General features: G+C 42.7%; 1 protein-coding gene across 1 annotated transcript in view; it reads left to right on the top strand.

Annotated features, from left to right (window-relative positions):
• The window catches only part of LOC132229611 (OX-2 membrane glycoprotein-like), a 41,823-nt gene that overhangs the window by 8,865 nt on the left and 10,402 nt on the right, over positions 1–22,556 (top strand). Inside the window, 3 exon segments of the mRNA XM_059686168.1 lie at positions 2,144–2,181; positions 15,068–15,406; positions 16,419–16,718. Of these exon segments, the coding sequence (XP_059542151.1) occupies positions 2,144–2,181; positions 15,068–15,406; positions 16,419–16,718 (677 nt within the window).

The following is a 22,556-nucleotide window of genomic DNA, read 5'->3' as shown; positions in this document are numbered from 1 at the left end:
GGAAACCAGTATGCTCATGTTACTTATCTTTAATTTACTTCAGCACATAAAATGCAAAATGGAGAAGCCTGGTTTTGTCTTCAAGTAACTCAGCCTCTAGTGGGGAAGACAAGAATGTGAACAAATAATGATGAAGTGCATTTTGCTGAGGGTAGATGTAGTCCATTCAATGTGATTGCTGTATAACAGCAGTTTTCAACTGGTGTGCCACAGGAATTTTTAAAACATGCAATACCTGATTATTTAGTCAGGGACACTGACCTCTCTTCCCTTAGATTGTCAAACAACAACAACCAATAAAACAATAGCCATCTAGTGGGAATGAATCAAAATTGTATCTGTTTCTTTTGTCAGATGGGCAATTTTTAGTACTTGGTTTATGTGTGCCAGTTTATTGAGATTTTCTGAGTTTTTACCTAATGTTTTTCTATTTAAGGATCCCTTTCAGGATACCACATTATCTTTATTTGACACTAGTGGCCTGGTACACAAAAATTTGTGCACTCAGGGGGGTCCCTCAGCCCAGCCTGTACCCTCTCTCAGTCTGGGACCCCTTGGGGGATGTCCACCTGCTGGCTTAGGCCCGCTCTCTGAGGAATTGGGCCTAAGCTGGCAGTCAGACATCCCTTTGGCATCCCGGGAGCCCTCGGGGGATGTCCACTTGCTAGTGGGGAGCAGGCCTAAGCTGCAGTAGGGCATCCTTAGTGCTGCTGAGGAGGCAGGAGAGGCTCCTGCCACCACCTCTGTGCTGGCAGCCATCAACCTGGCTTGTGGCTGAGCAGAGGTCCCCCTGTGGGAGCACACTGACCACCAGGGGGCAGATGCTCAATGCAAGAGCTGCCCCCTGGTGGTCAGTGTGTGTCATAGTGACCAGTCATTCCCAGTCATTCTGCTGTTAGGGTCAATTTGCATATTACCCTTTTATTATACAGGATGTCTCATTAGGCTCCTCTTGACTGTGACAGTTTCTCAGAATTTCCCTGTTATTGATGACTGACTGTTTTGAGAGGCACTGGTCAAGTATTTTGTAGAATTACCCTCTATTAGAATTTGTCTGATGCTTGTTTGTTTGTTTATTTTTTCTTTTCTTTTCTTTTTTTTTTATTAGTTAAGGTATTACAAATGTGTCTTCATCCCCCCCATTAACCCCCAACCTCTCTCCCCCTCCTGCACACTCATGCTCCCATCCCCCTGCTGTCCATGTCCATTGGTTTGGATTATATGCGTGTATACAAGTCCTTCAGTTGATCTCTTCCCCTTACCCCCTCTCTCCCCTACTTTCCTTCTGGGGATTGATAGCCTGATCGCTGTTTCTCAGTCTTTGGATCTGTCCCTTTTCATCAGTCTATGTTGTTCTCTATAATCTACAAATGAGTGAGATCATGTGGTATTTATCTTTCTCTGACTGGCTTATTTCACTTAGCATAATGCTCTCCAGTTCCATCCATGCTTTTGCAAAAGGCAAGAGTTCCTTCTTTTTTATCGCAGCATAGTATTCCATTGTGTAGATGTACCACAGTTTTCTAATCCACTCATCTGCTGATGAGCACTTAGGCTGTTTCCAAATCTTAACTATGGTGAATTGTGCTGCTATGAACATAGGGGTGCATATGTCCTTTCTGATTGGCGTTTCTGGTTTCTTGGGATATATTCCTAGTAGTGGGATCACTGGGTCAAATAGGAGTTCCATTTTTAGTTTTTTGAGGAAGCTCCATACTGTTCTCCACAGTGGCTGCACCAGTCTGCATTCCCACCAACAGTGCAGAAGGGTTCCTTTTTCTTCACATCCTCTCCAACACTTGTTGTTTGTTGATTTGTTGATGAAAGCCATTCTGACAAGTGTGAGATGATAACGCATTGTTGTTTTGATTTGCATCTCTCAGATGATTAGTGACTTTGAGCATGTTTTCATATGTCTTTCGGCCTTCTGTATGTTCTTTTTCGAAAAGTGTCTATCTAGGTCCTTTGCCCATTTTTTATTGGATTGTTTATCTTCCTTTTGTTGTTTCATGAGATCCCTGTAAATGTTAGAGATTAAACCCTTATTGGTGGTATCACTGGCAAATATGTTCTCCCATGTAGTGGGTCTTCTTGTTTTGTTGATGGTTTCCTTTGCTGTGCTGTTTGTTTGTTTTATGATTAGACTAGGGTTATGGATTTGGGGGAGGAAGACCAGCACAGGTAAGATGCCATTCTAATTGCATTCTATAAAGTGTACAGACTATCAACTTTTATGTTTCCATGGGAGTGTCAAGTTGCAGTCTTCACTCCTTGGGATTCCCATTCTCTTAATGAGTTTTTAAAAATTTGTATAATTAAGGTTCACTTTATGTATTGTAAAGCTCTATACATTTTGACAAATGCATAATGTCACTTATTGGCCATTAAAGTTTCATACAGAATTGTTTCATTGTCCTAAAAATCCCCTGTGGTTCACCTTCTCAACCCTACTCCCTGCCCCTGACCCCTTGGGCACCACTGATATATTTTTGTCTCTATATTTTTACCTTTTCCAGAATGGCATATAATTGGAATTAGAGGGTATGTAGACCTTTTAGACTGGCTTTTTTAACTTAGCAATATGCATTTAAGATTTACCCATGTCTCTTTGTAGTTTGGTAACTCCTTTCTTTTTATGTCTGAATAATATTCTGTTGTACAGACATGCAGTTTGTTTACTCATTCACCTATTGAAGGCATCTTGGTTGCTTTCAGTTTTTGGTGTGTGGAGGAGAGACTGTTCAGGGCAGTCTGACTTGCAAACTAGACCTGGGTTAAAAGGAACTCCTTTGAAGACTGTTTTGATATTAATCACTTGTGTTCTAACACAAACCAGCATCCCTCTCCTGCCTTCTGGTACAGGCTGGATCCAGAAAACAATCTGGTTGTTCTGGCCTGGTCAAGCATGTAGAGCAATTTCCTGTACCTGGTAGTGGTTACAGACTAGTACACTATTCTCTCCCTGCCCCTTATATAATTCCCTGGTGTCTGCTTAACATCTTCAGAATCCATTTCTTCTTGCAGCCACCCAAGATGTGCCTCATAAGTAAGTTGTCCTCTATTAAATACCAGACTGGAGTGGCCCGCCTTTGTTCGGTCTTTTCTTGCCCTAGGAGGTAGATTTTCAGTTTGGGACCTTTCCCTGGGTGACCGTGTACTAACAATTGGTGATCCAGGCAAGAGACGGAAGAAATGGGCCTTGGGAAAGAGGCATCTATGGGGGAAATCGTGGGTCGGCCATTTACTTTTATGTGGGGAAGAGTGGCCCATATGTTAGATGTGTGTCGACCACAGTGAGAATATAGGGCCACCCCCAAAACACCAGCTGGCCTCATGTATTTGTTTGAAGAACTACACATTGCACTATGCAAGCAAGAAAGAAAAGCACATGGCCGCAGCTGTAGGCTACCCCATCTCATGGATGGGTTGATTGACTGCCGATGCCCAGCCAAAGGCAGAAGTCAGGGTTAGGAAATTGGAGGCAGATCTAGGGGAAACACACCAGTCTCCAGAGAACATCCAAGCTATGGGAAGGAATTGGAACTCAGACAGAGTGAAAGTAAAGGGGGCAGTGGGAGAGAATGCCCAATTTGCAGAACCAGGGGAAATTTTCTGACCATTACACACTAGCTTCCATGGCCATTGATAGCACTGAGGGGGCCAGAGAATTTCTGAGGATTACCATGCATTACAGTACATACAGCACCAGTGTCAACTCAACCAAAGTAGTTACCCTGTGTTTATTTCTGGTGTGTTTCCCTTAGATCTGCCTCCAATTTCCTAACCCTGGCTTCTGCCTTTTGCTGGGCATCAGCCGTCAATCAACACACCCATGAAACGGGCTAGCCGACAGCTGCGGCCATGTGCTTTCCTTTCTTGCTGCAGAGTGCAATGTGCAGTTCTTCAAACAAATACATGAGGCCAGCTGGTGTTTTCGGGTGGCCCTATACTCTCACTGTGGTCGACACATGTCTAACATATGGGCCACTCCTCCCCACATAGAAGTAGATGGCCAACCCATCTACTTTGTCAGCAGGGAAGAAAGGCCATGTGAGAATAACCTGAAAGCAAATCTGGCACCATCTGGTTGCCACGGGCACCCTGAAAGAACTGATTGATTGTCAGCCTAATGCAGTGCTAGTGGGGTTATGGAAAGCTTTAAAGCCATTGATACCATTGGCTCCCCCAGAAGACACCCCGACAGATTTAGAGGAGCCTTCTGAGATTTCATTTTACATTGGTTGGATGCCTCATTGTATTTCATAGGATACATTTGTAATACACTTAGATTTTCAAGTTTCAGTCTTCATTCCTTGGGATCCACAGTCTCTTAAATGGGTTTTTAAAATTTTGTATAACTAAGGCTCACTGTATGTATTGTAAAACTCTATACCTTTTGACAAATGCATAATGTCACTTATTGGCCATTACCCTTTCATACAGAATTGTTTCATTGTCCTAAAAATCCCCTGTGGCTCACCTTCTTAACCCTACTTCTGCTCCTGAACCCCTGGCCCCAGCCAGTATAGGATGAAGGCTAAGATTGTCCTCAGGTGGAGGCCACTGTGGGCAATCAGAGGCCTCATGAGGAACTCATCATCTATTGGTTCCCACAGAAATAAACACAGGGTAACTACTTTGGTTGAGTTGACACTGGTGCTGAATGCATTCTAATATATGGAAATCCTCAGCAATTCCCTGCCCCCTCATTGCTATCAATGGCTAAGGAAACTAGTATGTAATGGTCAAAAATTTTCTCCTGGTTCTGCAAACTGGGTACTCTCCCCCATTGGGAGTATGTCTTCATCTCCCCAATTCTGGAAAACATATTGAGCATCAAATATCTTGCAAGGCAAGACTTTATAAACCTGTATTGAGGATTCTGCCTATGACTAGAATTAATTAAATCAGAGAGCAATGCCAATTGGGAGGCAGTTCGTTTGCCACCAGAGGGAAAAGTGGTGACAGTTAAACATGATCACCTGGAACACATAAGGAAATAGGGGAAACTACCCAAGAGCTCCCCTAAGTGAGGCATTGTGCATCCTGCACACAGGGCCTTTAACAGCCCAAGGGGCTCTTGAAAAATGACAATAAATTACAAGGAGCTCAATAGGATAGTGCCCCTTATTCATGTGGCTGTGCCTAATATTGCCACTATAGTAGGTGGTCCTAGGAACATATGCTGTGCAGGACTTAGCCAATGCTTTTTTTTTTTTCTCATACCCCCAGCTGATGGGTCCCAATATCAATTAGCCTTTACCTGGAAGGAGCAATGATGGGCTTTCCTCACCACATCCTGTGAAGTGGTGGCCGGGGATTTGTCATTGTTTTCTTTCCCAGCCCCAGTGAAATGGGCCCATTACATTGCTGATATAAAGTTAACCTGTGAAGATCTGCCTTGACTGTAGAAAACCCTGCAGGCCTTGCTGGACCACCTACAGGAAAGGGGCTGGGCAGTGAATCTGGAAAAAACCCAAGGATCAGGAACTGTAGTAAAGTTCTTGGGAGTCATTCAGTTGGGTGAGATCCAGGTTGTGCTTGAGGCTGAAATAGATAAAGTATGAGCCTACCTCATACCAAAAAATGTGAGAAAGGTACAAGCTTCTGTGGGATTTGGGGATAGTGGTGAACATTTACACCTCATTTATCACAATAGCTTTATCCTTTATACCCTTTAGTTACAAAGAGAGAGACATTCATGGGACCGGGGGTCAGAACAGCATGCCACCTTTAATAAAATAAAAAACAACAACTGGTCAAACAGATCAAAGCCCTTGGAATCTCACACATGGGTTACCATTTCAATTAGGTTTGGTTACCCCAGGAGACATGAGATGGACATTATAGAAAATAGTGCCCTTTGGCGGTTCTGATCCCAACTGTGGAAAGGGGAAGAGAACAGAAATATCTCCGCAGAACAGCAACATCTGGCAGTTTACACAGTGCTCCTGCAGGTGGAGCCACGTACCAGGGAACTGTTGGTTACATTAAGAATGTGCCTTCCCATCAAGAGCTGGGTCATGTCCCACCAGGCTGGCTCTGCCAGGGCAGACTCCCACACAGACTATGTGGCAGGCCTGTTTGCAGCAGAGGAGTGCTCAGTCAAATAGTACTCTGTCTTTAGAGATGCAGCAACTGCTAAGTCCCCTTGACTATGTAGAGCCTCCAAATGCTACTGCTCTCATCCCTGTGCCCCTCCTTTCAACCTGTAAAGAAGGAATAGGGTGAATTCTGCTGGATCCTGGTACACTGATGGCTCTGTCTGCCCGGATGTCAGTTGCCAATTAACCGTGCCCAGATACTATCTGGATGGAAACATGGGCAAACCACAGTAGCCACTGGGCTGAATTAAGAGCTGCCTGATTAGTCCCTTACACACGAACCCGGGTTTTGTACACTGACCGCTGGGCTGTGTTAAATAGAGTGACCCGTGGCTCGGGTGATGTTAGAGAAGGGGTGGATGATTATGAACAAACCTTTATGGGGACAAGAGATGTGGGAAAATATTTGGGCTGCCCACAAGAGCCTGAGGGAGGCAGATCTCATTGTTTTCTATGACCTTCCTCAGAGGGCATCCACACCCCCAGAAAGTGCATGCTTTGGCAAAAATATGTGCATTAGCAACTGACCTGTCAGTTGACATGACAGATTGGGAAGAGTGGGCACTGGAGTGCCTGAGTGGGATGGTACATGAGTAAGGAGGCAGGGCTGCCTTTAAAATGCAGTGATCTGGTTAATGTAGTTGCATCCTGTCCTGTCTGTTCCAAACAGTGCCCTATCAGTGGTCGGCAAACTGCGGCTCAGCAAACCGTGGCTCGTGAGCCACATGCAGCTCTTTGGCCCCTTCAGTGTGGCTCTTCCACAAAATACCGGCTCTTCCACAAAATACCGACTTCTGCTCATGGGCCACGAAGTTTCAGTCGCACTGTACGTGTGCACCCGCACGTGGTATTTTGTGGAAGAGCCACACTCAAGGGGCCAAAGAGCCGCATGTGGCTCGCAAGCCATGGTTTGCCGACCACGGCCCTAGATGACTGCCACGGGGATCCAGGGCCATCCACTGAAGTGCCCAACTGGCAAGGGGTGAGCAAAAGGACATAGCCTTCTTCAACTGAGTACAGGCTCCAAATGTGCTCTGGTGTGTGTCAACAAAGCCTCCGGTTTAACACAAGCCTTTCCATGTAAGCCAGCTGATCAAGCTGCCGCTACAAAGGGACTAGAACAGTTAAGTGCTATGTATGGGTACCCCTGTCAAATAGATAGCGACTGGGGGGGTCACACTTCAAAGGGCATGATGCATAGGAATGGGCAAAAGAACATGTTATTAAATGGAAATTCCACCTCTCACATAACCCACAGGCAGCTGAGTTGATGGAACAGGAAAATGCTATTCTAACAACAGGTAAAAATTACTAACTGGAAAAATTACTAACACCCGGTAGACAAAGATACTTTCCCAGGCGTGTACACATTTAAATAATCAACCGATGGGGCCTATTGCCCTATATGCCAGATTACGAACTCGGGCTGAGACACCCAAATATGGTCAAGATATGGAAAACAAAGGACACAGCGAAAGTCCCGACAGTGGCACTGGATGAGTGATCTCTGATACTGAGCACGCCAAGCCCTACTGTCCCCGGAAAGGGGGCTGTTTAGTGGCATCTGTAATAGGACATCTCACTAAGATGCATCGTTTGCTTCACGGCCATGGTGGGGAGGAACTGCTCAGTCCCTGGTGGGATCCTGTCATTCTGATGTAATCAGGACCCGAGGAAACAGGGGATAGGTGGACTTGGATATGCACCACTGGAAGAGAGAAGGTAGGGGTCCTAGCATATCCCCCTGCCTATTCACCTCCTCAGGCTCAATAGTGCCACCTCCCCTCGCCAACTTAATATGGTTTACACAGCCTGGCCAGATTCCTAAAGCTCGGGCCACATTAACATCTGAAGACCAGGCTACAAGTGTAATTCTTATAGAAGGAGAAAATCTCCCATTCAAGCCCCTACAAGTATTTGTCTTTCCAACCTTAGACTGACGTGACTGTGGTATTTCATTACAGATGGGGAATTTGATGGAAACGTCTCCTTGCTATGGGCTCATTCTTGGAAGATGCAATCATCCCCATAGGAACTCTGACTAAGTTTACTCAACAAACTCTCAGTGATAGTCCACAGTCTGTCCTTGTGAAATATTAAAATGTCACTGAGAAAATCTGTTCTACAAAGAAGGATGGTGTGGGGGAAGCACGGGACTTGGTTGGAATGTCTGTAAGGAGGATTCTCTGAAAGGTCAGGGGGCCCCTGAGGGGACTTTGCTGAAGGCAGCAGCCCCTACCTTGACTTTTCCAAACAAGTCCGATTCCCCGGGGGTGTTTTGCTAGAATCTCTGTTTAGTCTTTAAAGATCCGACATTGAGGAAGCATGTCCTTTCTCAAGGATGCTTACCTTGCTGATTGTATCTAGAGGTTAATTTTAGTTCAAGCTGTTATGACAATAAAAACTTAAGGAGGCAGGCGAACAGGTTTACTTGGTGGCAATAGCCAAGTAGTGCCTTAGCCCTCTCTTTTACAGAAATGTGTGTTAGAGTAATCTGTTCATCCATTGCTCAGGGTCCGCCAGTCAGCCCCGGCAGGATGGCCTTAGGTATCATTACAGATTCACAGGGGGCTCCTGTGCCATCATCCAAACTAAATGTTGTTTTTACACCAGATGAATACGCTCATAGCTCTTCTTTGTTTACACATGAAAACCCAAGTAAATGCCGTAAGTGACCCAACCCCCAGGCCAAGCTGACTACTAAACACACAGGTTTGGGTCTTTGGGAACATGGTAAAAAAAATCATTACTGCCCTAACCGGTTTGGCTCAGTGGATAGAGCATCGGCCTGTGGACTCAAGGGTCCCGGGTTCGATTCCAATCAAGGTCATGTACCTTGGTTGCGGGCACATCCCCAGTGGGGAGTGTGCAGGAGGCAGCTGATCGATGTTTCTCTCTCATCGATGTTTCTAACTCTCTATCCCTCTCCCTTCCTCTCTGTAAAAAACCAATAAAATATATTTAAAAAAATCATTACTAATACTTGGACTGCTTCTCTCAATTTGTCTATTTTCTTGCATGTGTCTGTATTTTTGCTGCCGAATATGTCTCCAATGCAGTCAACTGGCAACACAGCAAGCTCTCTCCCTGGTACTGAAGCCCCTGCTGACTGCTTAGGGTACCTGGCAAAGGAGGAGGCATGTGAAATTCTAAGAGCTGGTCAAGAGGGGTGGGGTGTGAAGGAAGTCTGCTTGGGTCCCACAACTGGACCCAGTCAAAAGGGACAATGTTCATCATGAAACTCACTTGAAGACTGTTTTGATCTTAATCACCATGTATTTTGACATAAACCAGCACCCGTCTTCTGCCTCCTGGTACAAGCTTGATCTGGAAACATTCTTGTTGTCCTGAGCTGGCCAAGCATGTAAAGCAATTTCCCGTACCTGATATCAGTCACATACTTGTACACATGACTATCCCTATCTTTCCCCATTGTGATTCTCTGGTGCATGCTAAGTGGTTCAAGGAGCCATTTCACTTTGCAGCCTCCCTTAATAAACTCTATTAATTACCAGGCTGGAGTGGCCAGCTTCTTTCTTTTGTATTTCCCTGCCATCCACTCATGGAAGTACATTTTCAGTGCCAGGATCTTCCCCTGGGTCTGCAGGCACTAACAAGGTGATTATTAATAAGGCTGCTATAAACATTTGTATGTAGGTGTGTTTTACCCTTCTGCCCATTTTTTAATTTTTTTATTGTTGTCAGTATTACAGATGTCCCAATTTCCCTATTTTATACCCCTCCACCCAACTCCCACCCCACCCCAGATCTTCTCCACACTATTATCTGTGTCCATGGGTTATGCAATTCTATCTAATAAAAGCCTAATATGCTAAGTGTCTGACTGTTTGTTTGATCGTTTGACCAGTTGCTATGATGTACACTGATTATGAGGGGGCAGACGCTCTGACTGGTAGGTTAGCTTTCTGCTGGGGTCCAGCTGATTGGAACTGGGCGAGATGGCCCCAATTGGCACTGATGGCCCCATCGGGACTGGGTGAGATCCCTGCAGGCCGGGCTGAGGGACACCAGAGGTGCACGAATCCATGCACCGGGCCTCTAGTATGCATATATGATCTTTGGTTAATCGCTTCTTGTCCTACCCCCACACCCCACAATGAGATCTTTTATTCTGTTCAATACATCCATGCCTCTGGACCTATTTTGTTCGTCAGTTTATTTTGTTCATTAGATTCTACATATAAGTGAGATCATGTGATACTTGTCTTTCTCTAACTGGCTTATTTCACTTAGCATAATAGTCTCCAAACCCATCCATGCTGTCCCAAATGGTAAGAGCTTCTTTTTACTGCTGTATAGTATTCCATGGTGTAAATGCATCACAGCTTTTTTTATCCATTTACCTATTGATGGGCACGTAGGCTGTCTCCAGGTCCTAACTGTTGTAAATAACACTGCTATGAACATAGGGGTGCATATATTCTTTCTGATTGGTATATGGGGGTTCTTAGGATATATTCCCAGAAGTGGGATGGCTGGGTACGTAGGATTTTTGTGTGAATATAAGTTTTTAAATCAGTTGAATAAATTCCTAAGAGTACAATTGCTGAATCATATGGTAAGAGTATGTTTAGTTTTTTAAGAAACTGCCAAACTGCCTGGCTGCCATTGCTCAGTGGTTGAGCATCAACCTATGAACCAAGAGGTCATGGTTCAATTCCTGACCAGGCACATTCCTGGGTTGCGGGCTCCATCCCCAGTGAGGGGCATGCAGGAGGCAGCCGATCAATGATTCTCTCTTATCATTGATGTTTCTCTCTCTCTCTCCCTCTCCTTTCCTCTCTGAAATTAATAAAAATATATTTTTTAAAAAAAGAAAGTGCCATTTAAACTGTCATTTAAATTGGCTGTACCATTTTTCATTCCTATCAGCAATAAATGAGAGTTTCTGTGTTTGTCACACCCTCACCAGCATTTGGTATTGTAATTTAAAATTTACTTTTAGCTTTTCTAAAAGGTATATAGTGGGCTTACATTATTGTTTTAATTTGCAATTTCCTAATGACAAAAGATTTGGGGCATCTTTTCATATGTTTATTTGTCATTTGTATATATTTTTTGGTGAGCTATCTTCAGATTTTTTTTTTGCCAGTTTTTAAATTATTTATTTATTTATTTTTAAATTTTTCTGTTACAGTTGATATTCACTATCCTATATAATAAAAGGCCAATATGCAAATTGACCAAACAGCAGAACGACCACCGGGAGCAGACACTTAACACAGGAGCTGTCCCCTGGTGGTCATTGCACTCCCACATGGAGAGTGTCGCTCAGCCAGAAGTCGGACTCATGACTGGCGAGTGCAGTGGCAGTGGCGGGAGCCTCTCCTGCCTCCACAGCATCCCTAAGGATGTCCAACTGCTGGCTTAGGCCAATAGTCAGACATCCCCCATGGGCTCCCGGACTGTGAGAGGGCACAGGCCAGGCTGAGGGACCCCTGCCCCCTGAGTGTACCAGGCCTCTAGTTATTTTATATTAGTTTTAGGTGTACAGCATAGAGGTTAGATAATTACATAATTTACAAAGTGATTCCCTCTTCAATAATTCAAGTACCCACCTGGCATCATGCATAGTTATTACAATACTAGAGGCCTGGTGCATGAAATTCATGCACTCTGGGAGGGGGGTCCCTCAGCCTGGCCTGAGTCCTCTCGCAGTCCAGGAGCCCTTGGGGGATGTCCGACTGATAGCTTAGGCCTGCTCCCCTAAGCTGGCAGTCGGACATCCTTAGTGCTGCCTTGGAGGTGGGAGAGAGGCTCCCGCCACTGCCACTGAGCTCGCCAGACGTGAGTCTGGCTTATGGCTGAGCGGCGCACCCCCGTGGGAGTGCACTGACCACTAGGGGGCAGCTTGTGCAAGGAGCATCTGCCCTCTGGTGGTCAATGTGCATCATAGCGACTGGTTTTCCACCACTCGGTCAATTTGCATATTAGCCTTTTATTATATAGGACTAGAGGCCCGGTGCACAAAATTTGTGCACTTGGGGTGGCGGGAGGATGCGTCCCTCAGCCCGGCCTGTGCCCATTTGCAGTCCAGGACCCCTTGGGGGATGTCCACCTGTTGACTTAGGCCCACTCCCCGGGGGATCAGGCTTAAGCTTGCAGTCAGACATCCTTCTGGCAGCCAGGGAGCCCTTGGGGGATGTCCGACTAAAGGCTTAGGCCCCCAAGGGATCGGGCCTAAACTGTTAGTTGGACATTCTTAGTGCTGCCACGGAGGTGGGATAAGCTCCTGCCACCATCACTGCACTGGCCAGCCATGAGCCAGCTTCTAGCTGAGTGACACTACTCCTCGGTCTGACCTAAACCCTAGAGATTAGTACTTCATTTTACAACTTTTTCTCAGTTTATAGTCAGCAGCAAACTCAGACCACACAGTTGGGTGTGCAAGAAATGTTTAGTAGTAACCAAACCTAACTTCAACTTCAGCCCCCATTCTGCCAAGTGAAAAAACAAAAACAAAATATTATTTAACTTAGGTTCCCCACCCCTTCTCTGGAGTTATGCTTCCATGTCAGACAGTTTATATCTCAGGCAGAGGTGCCAAAGAGCCGAGCAGGGTCAAGAACATCTGGACCTCAGTCTTCTGTCTGGGCTGGCCCCCACCCAGCTGCCCTTGACCCTCACCTCAGAGCTCAAGTCCATGCTGATCCCTGGTATATTCTCCTCATCTGGGCCTTGAGGCCTCTTGAGTCCAATTTGCTCTCTCCCTCCCTCCCTGCCACCTTCTCTCTCTCACACAAAGAGCTATTGGGCTTTCTGGGGTGAGGTCCTCTGACATCTCCTCAGCCCCATTGCACGGACACCATCTTGGTGCCTGGGTCACGGCCACAAAGCTGTGTGGCTGCTCTCAGACCCTCCGTCTCCTGCTGCCTAAGGGAGTGACTCAGTGGGAGGGGAGGGTCACAGTCCTTTTTACATGGCGGCCAACAAACACTCTAGTTCTCCTTCTCCTCCTCACCCCAGTCCAGGCACATCTATGTGCAGGGTAGGGGAGGGTGGGAGGCAGGCGTGTCTCTGAGCCAGCACACAGGCTTCCAGATCCACTGCTCCCCCAGGAGGTCTTCCACGCTCTGGACCTCGACACCCAGAACCTGCCCCCTCTCAGCTGCTGGTCTTTGCCCGCAGTGGTCAAGTCTGTTTAGAGCAGTGGTTCTCAACCTTGGCTGCACATTAGAATCACCTGGGAATCTTTTTAAAATCCTGATTTCTGGGCCTCATCCTCCGGAAATTCTGTTTCTTTGTTACTAATGTTGTGGCTCTACCCCATAACAAAGAAACAGAATTTCCAGAGGATGAGGCCCAGAAATCAGGATTTTAAAAAGATTCCCAGGTGATTCTAATGTGCAGCTAAGGTTGAGAACCACTGGTTTAGAGGCTTGAAGTCAAGAAGTGCCTCTTTGTTCTCTGTTTTCTGGAGGCGGCCAGCGTGGAACATTCCTTCCTGAACTGGGGAGGGGTCTCTGGGTGTTAAGAATACCAGGAGGGGGAGCACAGACTCCTCCTAGAGCTCCGAGATGGGAAAGGCAGCACCCCCTCACCTCTAACCCCAGGACATTTCTTTAGAAGCAGAAGCCTCATCCTGTGCAGGGGCCTGTGCTGGCTGCCTCAGTTTCTCAGAGACAACGAATTTGATGAACGTCTTTTCCCCACTGCAGTAGCTGCTTCATTTGTTCGTTCGCGCATTTTTCATTAGCTGCTAAATCGCCCCTGTGGCTGCAAACCTGTTGTGCCTGACTCAGCCAGTGGGGAGCTATGGGAGCTGTGCAGGGACAGGGGAAGGGGGAGGGGGGCCCGGCCTGCAGAGAGGGTCAGTGGTGCCTGCCTGGCTGTCTCAGAGGATGTGGCTTAGGTTAGGTTCTGTCCTTTGGAGATTTTAGGAGGGGAGGCCATGTCCTCCACTCCCCACTTTGACTCAGGGGCAGAAGTTCTCCTTGCTCTCTGGCCTCATAACTCAGTGGATCATAGTGGGATGTGGCAGGCAGGCGGCTTCTGCGACTGCACACAGGCACCAGAGGTTTCTGCGGCTGCACACGCTGTGGGCAGGCGGCTTCTGCAGCTGCACATGGGCACGGGCTGGTGGCTTCTGCAGCCGCACAGGCCTGCAACCCGGGACCGGATCAGGTCACAGGCGGTGGCAGGCGGCTTCTGTGGCTGTACACAGGCGTGGGCAGGCGGCTTCTGTGGCTGCACACACTGTGGGCAGGCGGCTTCTGCGGCTGCACACAGGCGCCAGCCTGCAACCCGGGACCAGATTGGGTCACAGGCAGCGGGCAGGCAGCTTCTGGGGGGTCCGGGGTTGCCGCTTGGCCTGCGCCCCGGCTCTCCCGCCGTCCGATTGCCATGGCAATCGCTCCACGCAGGACAGCTGGCAACCCCGGCCCCTGGGGTCGGGGTTGCCGCCTGGCTTTCCTATGGCGATCACTGGCTGGGGGGTGGGGAAAGGCGGCTTTGCCCACCCCCAGCTCTTGCCTGCCGCCTGGGTTGCCGATCACCATTCTTCAGTCCTTCCCCTTTTGCCTTCCATCATTGGGCGTATGCAAATTAGCCGCCATCTTTGTTGGTGGTTAACCGCCATCTTAGTTGGCAGTTAATTTGCATATCACCCTGATTAGCCAATGGGAAGGGTAGTAAAGTTACGGTTAATTACCATGTTTCTCTTTTATTAGCTAAGATTATTGACTATATTTTCTATGCTATACTATACATCTACATAACTATTTTGTAGCTAAAAAATGTGTACTTCTTAATCCTTTCACCTTTTTCACCCAGTCTCCCATTCCTCCTCCCCTTTTTCAACCATCAGTTTGTTTTCTGTATCTATGACTCTGTTTCTGTTTTGTTTATTTTGTTCTTCAGATTCTACATGTAGGTGAAATCATATGGTATTTGTTTTTCTCTGACTGACTTACTTAGCATAACACACTGGCTTTTATTTGTAGGTTCTCCACACAGGATAAAGCACAAAAATAAGGAGACAGCTGTATTAGGAGGAAATGTGACAATTTTCTGCAATCTAACAACTCCAGCAGATGTTGTACAAATTACCTGGCAAAAGGTCCAAGATTCTTTGCCACAAAATATTGGCACATATAGCAGTAAATATGGAGAAAAGATTCTTCCACCATACATAGATCGACTGCACTGCAAGGCCATCGAACCCAATTCCTCATTCATCACTATCCACAAAGTGACGTTTGAAGATGAAGCCTGCTACAAATGTCTATTTAATGTGTTCCCTCATGGCAGTCAGGAAGGACAAATCTGCCTTACCATTATAAGTATACAATTTTTTATGTAGAGTAAAAATCATGGGGATGTGGTCTATGAAGGTTAAGGTCCAGAGAAAGAATGTTTATTATTATTATTATTATTATTATTATTATTATTAAACAGAAGGAAAAAATGGAAGTTAATAATGGTTACATAAGTTGCCCATTTTCACATAGTGCAAAACCAGGCATAGCATTTATTCTGCCCTCTATGTAATTTTTATGCACTGACTTTAATCAAGTGGGTAAAATTAATGAACCACATCAAGATTTTCATTAGGGAAAGAGAGGAAAAGGAAAAGAAATAGTAGAGAAGGAGGAAGAGGGGATAAAGAAGACTCTAAGAGAGTAACAATTTCCCAATTTTCATATTAACAAAATGTTGAAGGGATAGCGATAGTGTCATAGTGTCACCTCATTATGTTGCTATACATTTAAAATAGTGGGGTTTATATAATGTAATTTTAAGGTTTAGTGAATGTGGAGATACCAATTGTTCTTAAATTGGATGATAGTGGATATAAGAAAAGGAATGATGAGATTTGTTTTTTAATTGTGATGAGAGGTATCTGAGAGGGACATGTTTTTAACATTTGGGTTTTATATACAAACTAGAGGCCTGGTGCATGGATTCGTGCACCAGTGGGGTCTCTCGGCCTGGCCTGCACCCTCTCGTAATCCAGGACTCCTTGGGGGATGTTGGACTGCCAGTTGCAGATCACCGGGCCTCTAATATGCATATAAGATCTTTGGTTAATCTCTACCCACCCTCCTCCCTTCCCACTTCCCTCCGAGATTCATCAATCTGTTCCATGTTTTCATGCCTGTGCATTGAGCATCTGCCCCCTGGTGGTCAGTGCACATCATAGTTACTGGTTGAATGGTTGAATGGTCATTTAGGCTTTTATAGAGAGAGATTTGAGAAGTCCATCTTTGCCATCATAGAAATCTGGTATGACATATTTCTATATTTAATTTTGTCTCTTCTCTTTCTTTCTTTTTTTTTCCCTTTGTGCCTCAGCTATATCTGAATTAAAATCTGAACTCCAGTCCAATATTGGCTCTGAAGATTTTCTTAGATATACTTACTCAGCTGTGGGAAAACCTGTTCCTCAAATATCTCTCTTTCCATCACAAGTCTTAATTAATCCACCAAAAGAATACCTTGCATAGAACCCAGATGGCCCGGTGACTATCACTAAAATGTACAACGTCTCCTTGGAGACTGTGAGATCCCTAGGACTCCAACACCTGATTGTGTACATGGATCATCCTCTAAGGAATGAAGAGAAGATTGTCCCTTTGTCTTTCAAACAAGAATGTAAGTAGAAGTAATAATCAACAAGGAAAAATATTTATCTTTAAAATTCACTACCAAAAGTGTTTGTGTAGTCATCTACTTTTAAAAATGTAAATCAATGTAATACACATTCATGGCTAAAGAAATAAATAATGAAGATGTTCTCTAACCCAGCACTGCTTCCAGGGGTAATGGCTCTTATGGCACATTTTTAATTGTTCTCCCCTGCATGCTTTCCCTGAATTTCTGCCAGTCAATAAAGATTAGGCCATTTATACCTCCTTCAACTTTTCTGCTTCCCAATGTAATTGGTTTCCTTCCAATATAGTTATTTTGCTCCTTACCTCTGCAACTTTCAACAGCATAATTAAACTTATTCATTGTTTCATCCGCATATAAAGTCTCTCTTCGCTGCTCATTTTTGCTTGTCCACTTTCCCCTCAAGCTCTGTCAACCATCCATATCTTCTGTTTCAGAGCCATAATTAAGCAAGGAATGATTTCCCTAAGAAATTTAAATAATAATTTAAATAAATTTAAGTAATTTATAAATAAATTTATATGTCTAAATAATATAATTTCTTATAGAATTTAAATAACTTTTTAAATATTCCACCTAGTAATCTTTTATTTATTTTTTAAATCTTTAATGTTGAAAGTATTACTTATGTCTCCTTTTTTCCCCTATTGACCTCTTCCAACCTACCCGTCCCAGGCCCTCAACACCCTACTGTCTACGTCCATGTGTTATGCATATATTCATATAAGGTCTTTGGTTGATTACCTCCTACCCACCCCACCTTCCCTCTGAGAATCTGCACTCTATTTCATGCTTCCATATTCTCTGGATCCACTCCCTTCATCAGTTATTTTGTTTAATTAGATTCCACATATGATTGAGATCATGTGATGCTTATCTTTCTCTGACTTATTTCACTTAGCATGACACTCTCCAGGTCCCTCCATGGTGGCTCTAAGGGTAAGAGATCCTTCTTTTTAATTACTACATAGTATTCCCTGGTATAAATGTACCACTATTTTTTTTATCCACTCATCTCCTGATGGTCACTTGGGCTCTTTCCAAATCTTAGCTATTGTAAATTGTGCTGCTATGAACATAGGGGTGCATACATTTTTTTCTGATTGGTGTTTCAGGTTTCATAGGATATATTCCTAGAAGTGGGATTACTGGGGCAAATGGCAGTTCCCTATTTAATTTTTTGAGGAAATTCCATTCTGTTTTCCATAATGGCTGCACCAGTCTGCATTCCCACCAGCAGTGTACTAGGATTCCCTTTTCTCCACATCCTTGCCAGCACTTGTCATTTGTTGATTTGTTGATGGGAACCATTCTGACAGGTGTGAGGTGATACCTCATTGTCGTTTTAATTTCCATTTCTCTCATGATCAGTGACTTAAAGCATTTTTTTTCATGTCTCTTAGCCATCCACTTTGGAAAAGTGTCTATTTAGGTCTTTTGCCCATTTTTAAATTGTATTGTTTGTCTTCCTTTTGTTAAGTTTTATGAATTCCTTATATATTTTGGATATTAAGCCTTTATAAGATGTATCATTGCCAAATATGTACTCCCATAGAGTGGGCTCCCTTTTCATTTTGTTAATGGTTTCTTTTGCTGGGAGAAGCTTTTTATTTTGATGTAGTCCCATTTGTTTATTTTCTCCTTGGTTTCCTTTGCCTTGGGAGATGTATCGGTAAACATATTGCTACGAAAGATGTCTGAGATTTTTGCTGCCTATGGTTTCTTCTAGGATTTTTATAATTTTCCAACTTACATTTAGGCCTTTTACCCATTTTGAGTTTTTTATTGTGTATGGTGTAAATTGGTGGTCTGATTTCATTTTTTTGCATGTATCTGTCCAATTTCCCCAAATTTATATATTTAAATAATATACTTTCTTATAAAATTTAAATAACATTTTTATATTCCACCTAATAATCTTTTAAAACTAAATAAAGCATTTTTGCCTCTCTTAATATTTCATGTAAATACTGATATGTTTAGGTTTTTAATCTTTCATCTTACTATTTATTTTGTAGTATCTGACCTGTTTATTTTCTTTTCTTTTATTTATTGATTTTTTACAGAGAGGAAGGGAGAGGGGTAGAGAGTTAGAAACATAGATGAGAGAGAAACATCGATCAGCTGCCTCCTGCACACCCCCTACTGGGGATATGCCCGCAACCAAGGTACATGCCCTTGACCGGAATCAAACCTGGGGCCCCTTCAGTTCACAGGCCAACGCTCTATCCACTGAGCCAAACCGGGCGTATCTGACCTGTTTCATGTCTCTTTCTCTCTCTTTCTGAATTCTTTTAATTATTTATTTTTATTTTATCTCCCCCCCTCCCATTAGTTTGTTAACTATACATTTCTCTACCCTTCTTTAAGGGGTTATTTGGGGGACTATTGACTTGTTAAAACTCAATAGAATTTAGCACTTTTACAACTTCCCAGATATATGCAATTGAGCATATATCAATTCTCATCCTTTGTGCCATCGTTTGGGGGCATTTTAATTGTTCATATATTTAAATACCAAATGTATCATTGTTGTTTCTGTTATTTACAGTAATGTGTTTTTTTTTTAACTTACCCTTTCTGTTGGCTTTCATTTCTTTATCCATTTCAAACTTTCATTTTTCTTCTCCCTAACGAAATTTCTCCTAGTGTAAGTGTACAGATAGTCAGTTCTTTTAAATTGTTTTGGTTATAAAATGTTTTAATATTTGAAGAACATTTTTGCAGAATTACTAATTCCAGTTTGGTGGGGTTTCCCTTCATCACTTTGACAGTAGCAATCTTTGACAGTGGCTTTTGACTTTCATTATTTCTGCTGAAAAGATATGTGTCAATTTTATCAGTGGTTCTTTGAAAGAAACACATCTCTTCCCCTTACCTCTACTGCTATTAAGATTTCTTCCTTCTATAGCAGTTTTATTATTATGTGCCTTGGCGTTGCAATTTTGTTTTTATCTTCTTGCATTTTTCCAAGAGTCTTGAATCTGTGGATTAATGCTCTTCATCACTTTTGGAAAAATTTTGGCCATCATCTCTTCAAGTATTGCTTCGTTTCCATTCCCTCTCATCTTTTTCTAGGTCTCTAATTACAAGTATATTAGATGTATAACATAATCAAATTAGATGTATCTTAAATTCTGTATCTGAGAATTCTAAAACTTGGGTTTTTCTGGGTCTCTTTCTATTATCTGTCTTTCTATCATAGTTTCTAGTCAGTGTTGACTTTTATAGTTATTTTTTAATGAATGCTAAACTTTGTATATGAAATATTGCAGAGATGATTAAAGCTCTGACTGTTTTCTTCGCGATAGCTTCATTTATTTTATTTTCTTATTATTTTTGTTAATCCTCACCAGAGGATATTTTTCCCATTGAAAGAGTGGAAGAGAGTGGAGAGAGAAACATCCATGTGAGAGAAAATGGTTGCTTTCTACATGAGCCTGACAGGGGCCATAGATCGAACCTGCAACCCAGGTGCATGCCCTTGACTGGGAATGGAACCCATGACCCTTTGGTGCACAAGCCAACACTCTAACCACTGAGAACACCGGCCAGGGTGCCGTAGCTTTATTGTGATATAATTCACATACTATACCATTCACCCATTTAAAATGTGTGATGATTTTTAGTATATTCACAAAGTTTATGTAGCCATTAGCAAATCAAAAATGTATCGAAGTGTCAGGCTTAATCCTCTTTACTTTCAACTTTTACTGGATTTTGGTCCTACAAATTCTAATGACTCAGTAGCTCTTTGATGTCTTCAAAAATTTTTAACAATAATTTGTGCAAATTTTCTTCATATTCTCAGAAACCACCTAGATCATTGCTAGAATCAAAACCTCTTATTATCCAATTTTATACTATCACCTTTTCATCTTTTACAACTTTATTTCCAAATCCTCTTTGTCAACAATACTATTGTCAAATTAATGTGCTTTGACCCCAAAGTGCAAGAAAGCACAATTTCCCACCCTCATCATATAGCCTTAGATCAGCGGTTCTCAACCTGTGGGTCGCGACCCCTTTGGCGGTCGAATGACCCTTTCACAGGGGTCGCCTAAGACCATCTTGCATATCAGATATTTACATTACGATTCATAACAGCAGCAACATTACAGTTATGAAGTAGCAACGAAAATAATTTTATGGTTGAGTCACAACATGAGGAACTGTATTTAAAGGGCCAGAAGGTTGAGAACCACTGCCTTAGATGTTTTCGATAGAAATAGAGAAGAGATCCTGACTTATCTGTCAACTAGAGTTTCTATCTCTTTTTCCAAAAGATACATTTCTCTTGAAGAAAGGTAGAAATTCTATTCCCATTCTAGCATTTCCTCACATTTTCTTGATCCTTTTATGTTTGGGTAAGTACTACAGAATTAGCTTTGGATATCACTGATAGTGAGGGAATCCTGCTTACCTCTTAATCTATGATAATACCACATCATCTATCACAGATAATGGTATAAATTATCCAATGGTATTAGTTATATATTAATAGTCTGTTTTTTATGTTTCATAGGCAATAAAATAATATTTCTCCTTGAGCTTATTATTGCCTTTTACCCTATTTAGTCTCAGGGCTCATTAGTCTGTGTTACATTAGTTTATCTCTTTTGACATTAATAACTATAACTGTCACTGTATGTGGCACTGTCAGCATCTGTTTAATTCAGCAGGTAATCATTGAAGGCAACCATTAAAAGTTCTTTTAATAGCTTCACCTATAATATTATATTGAACCATATAATGTTGAGAACATTTAATATTTTTATTTATAAAATAAGTAATTTTATAAGGTTAAACCTAGTATAAAAATACTAGGTTAAACCTAATATGAGTGAGGAAATATAATTTGAACATTATCAAGACAAGATTAACAAAGCTTCCAATCATGAAACTTCAATTCAGAAGATGATTCTTTCTTGCTTAACTATATAAAAAATTTTGGAGACATAAATCTGCTGAAATCTTGACTAGAGATTTATTTCCCTATGTTTTATTATTTTTGAATTCAGGGCTCTGTTCACATTTTAGTGCCAAATTCTTCCCATTCAGCTTCCGCAATCCATTTTGAGTGAGCTATGTAGTATCTCATTGAAAAAGAACATAGTTAAAACTAGAAACTGAGATAAAGTGATTGCTAAATAGTCAAAAATAAATTGCACAAAAATCCTCATTTATAACACATGCACTTTCTAAGAGTATCTTAGGAAAGAAGCAATTGCTATAAGAATTTCTGTTTTCCATCAATGGTTAAAGAAAATTCAAAGCAGCAAATGAAGAGGGGATGAGAGGTTACAGTGAACAGAGAAATGACATCAGTCTGACAATCAGAAATAGAGCAACAACAACAAAAAACACCTGTCATGAGCAGTCCTAAGGATGCAAAATACACAATAGTTCGTACCATTTAATAAAACTGCACATTTCTTAAGGTTCATCTACAATATATAGGTCTGGTTTTTATATTATATCCAAGAGCTGTCATTGATAATCATAATTATAACCTTATGTTAAACTTAAATTGCAATAAAAAATGTAAAGTGTATTCAGAAGGCTATACAGAAAGAAGTAAGTTCATACAGTAGTCCCCCCTTATCCTTAAGATATACATTCTCAGAATCCCAGTAGACGCCTGAAATAAGAAATAGTACTGAACCCTACATATACTGGTTTTTTTCCTATGCATAAACACCTATAATACAGTTTAATTTATAAATTAGGCACAGCAAGAGATTAACAACAGTAAATAATCATAAAAAAGGGCAGTTACAACAATGTGCTATAATAACAGTTATGCGAATGTGATCTCTC

The sequence above is a fragment of the Myotis daubentonii genome, chromosome 3, assembly GCF_963259705.1.
Source record: "Myotis daubentonii chromosome 3, mMyoDau2.1, whole genome shotgun sequence".
Lineage (NCBI taxonomy): Eukaryota > Metazoa > Chordata > Mammalia > Chiroptera > Vespertilionidae > Myotis > Myotis daubentonii.
The sequence above is the reverse complement of the archived record's forward strand: the minus strand, read 5'-3'. Positions and strand labels throughout refer to the sequence as shown.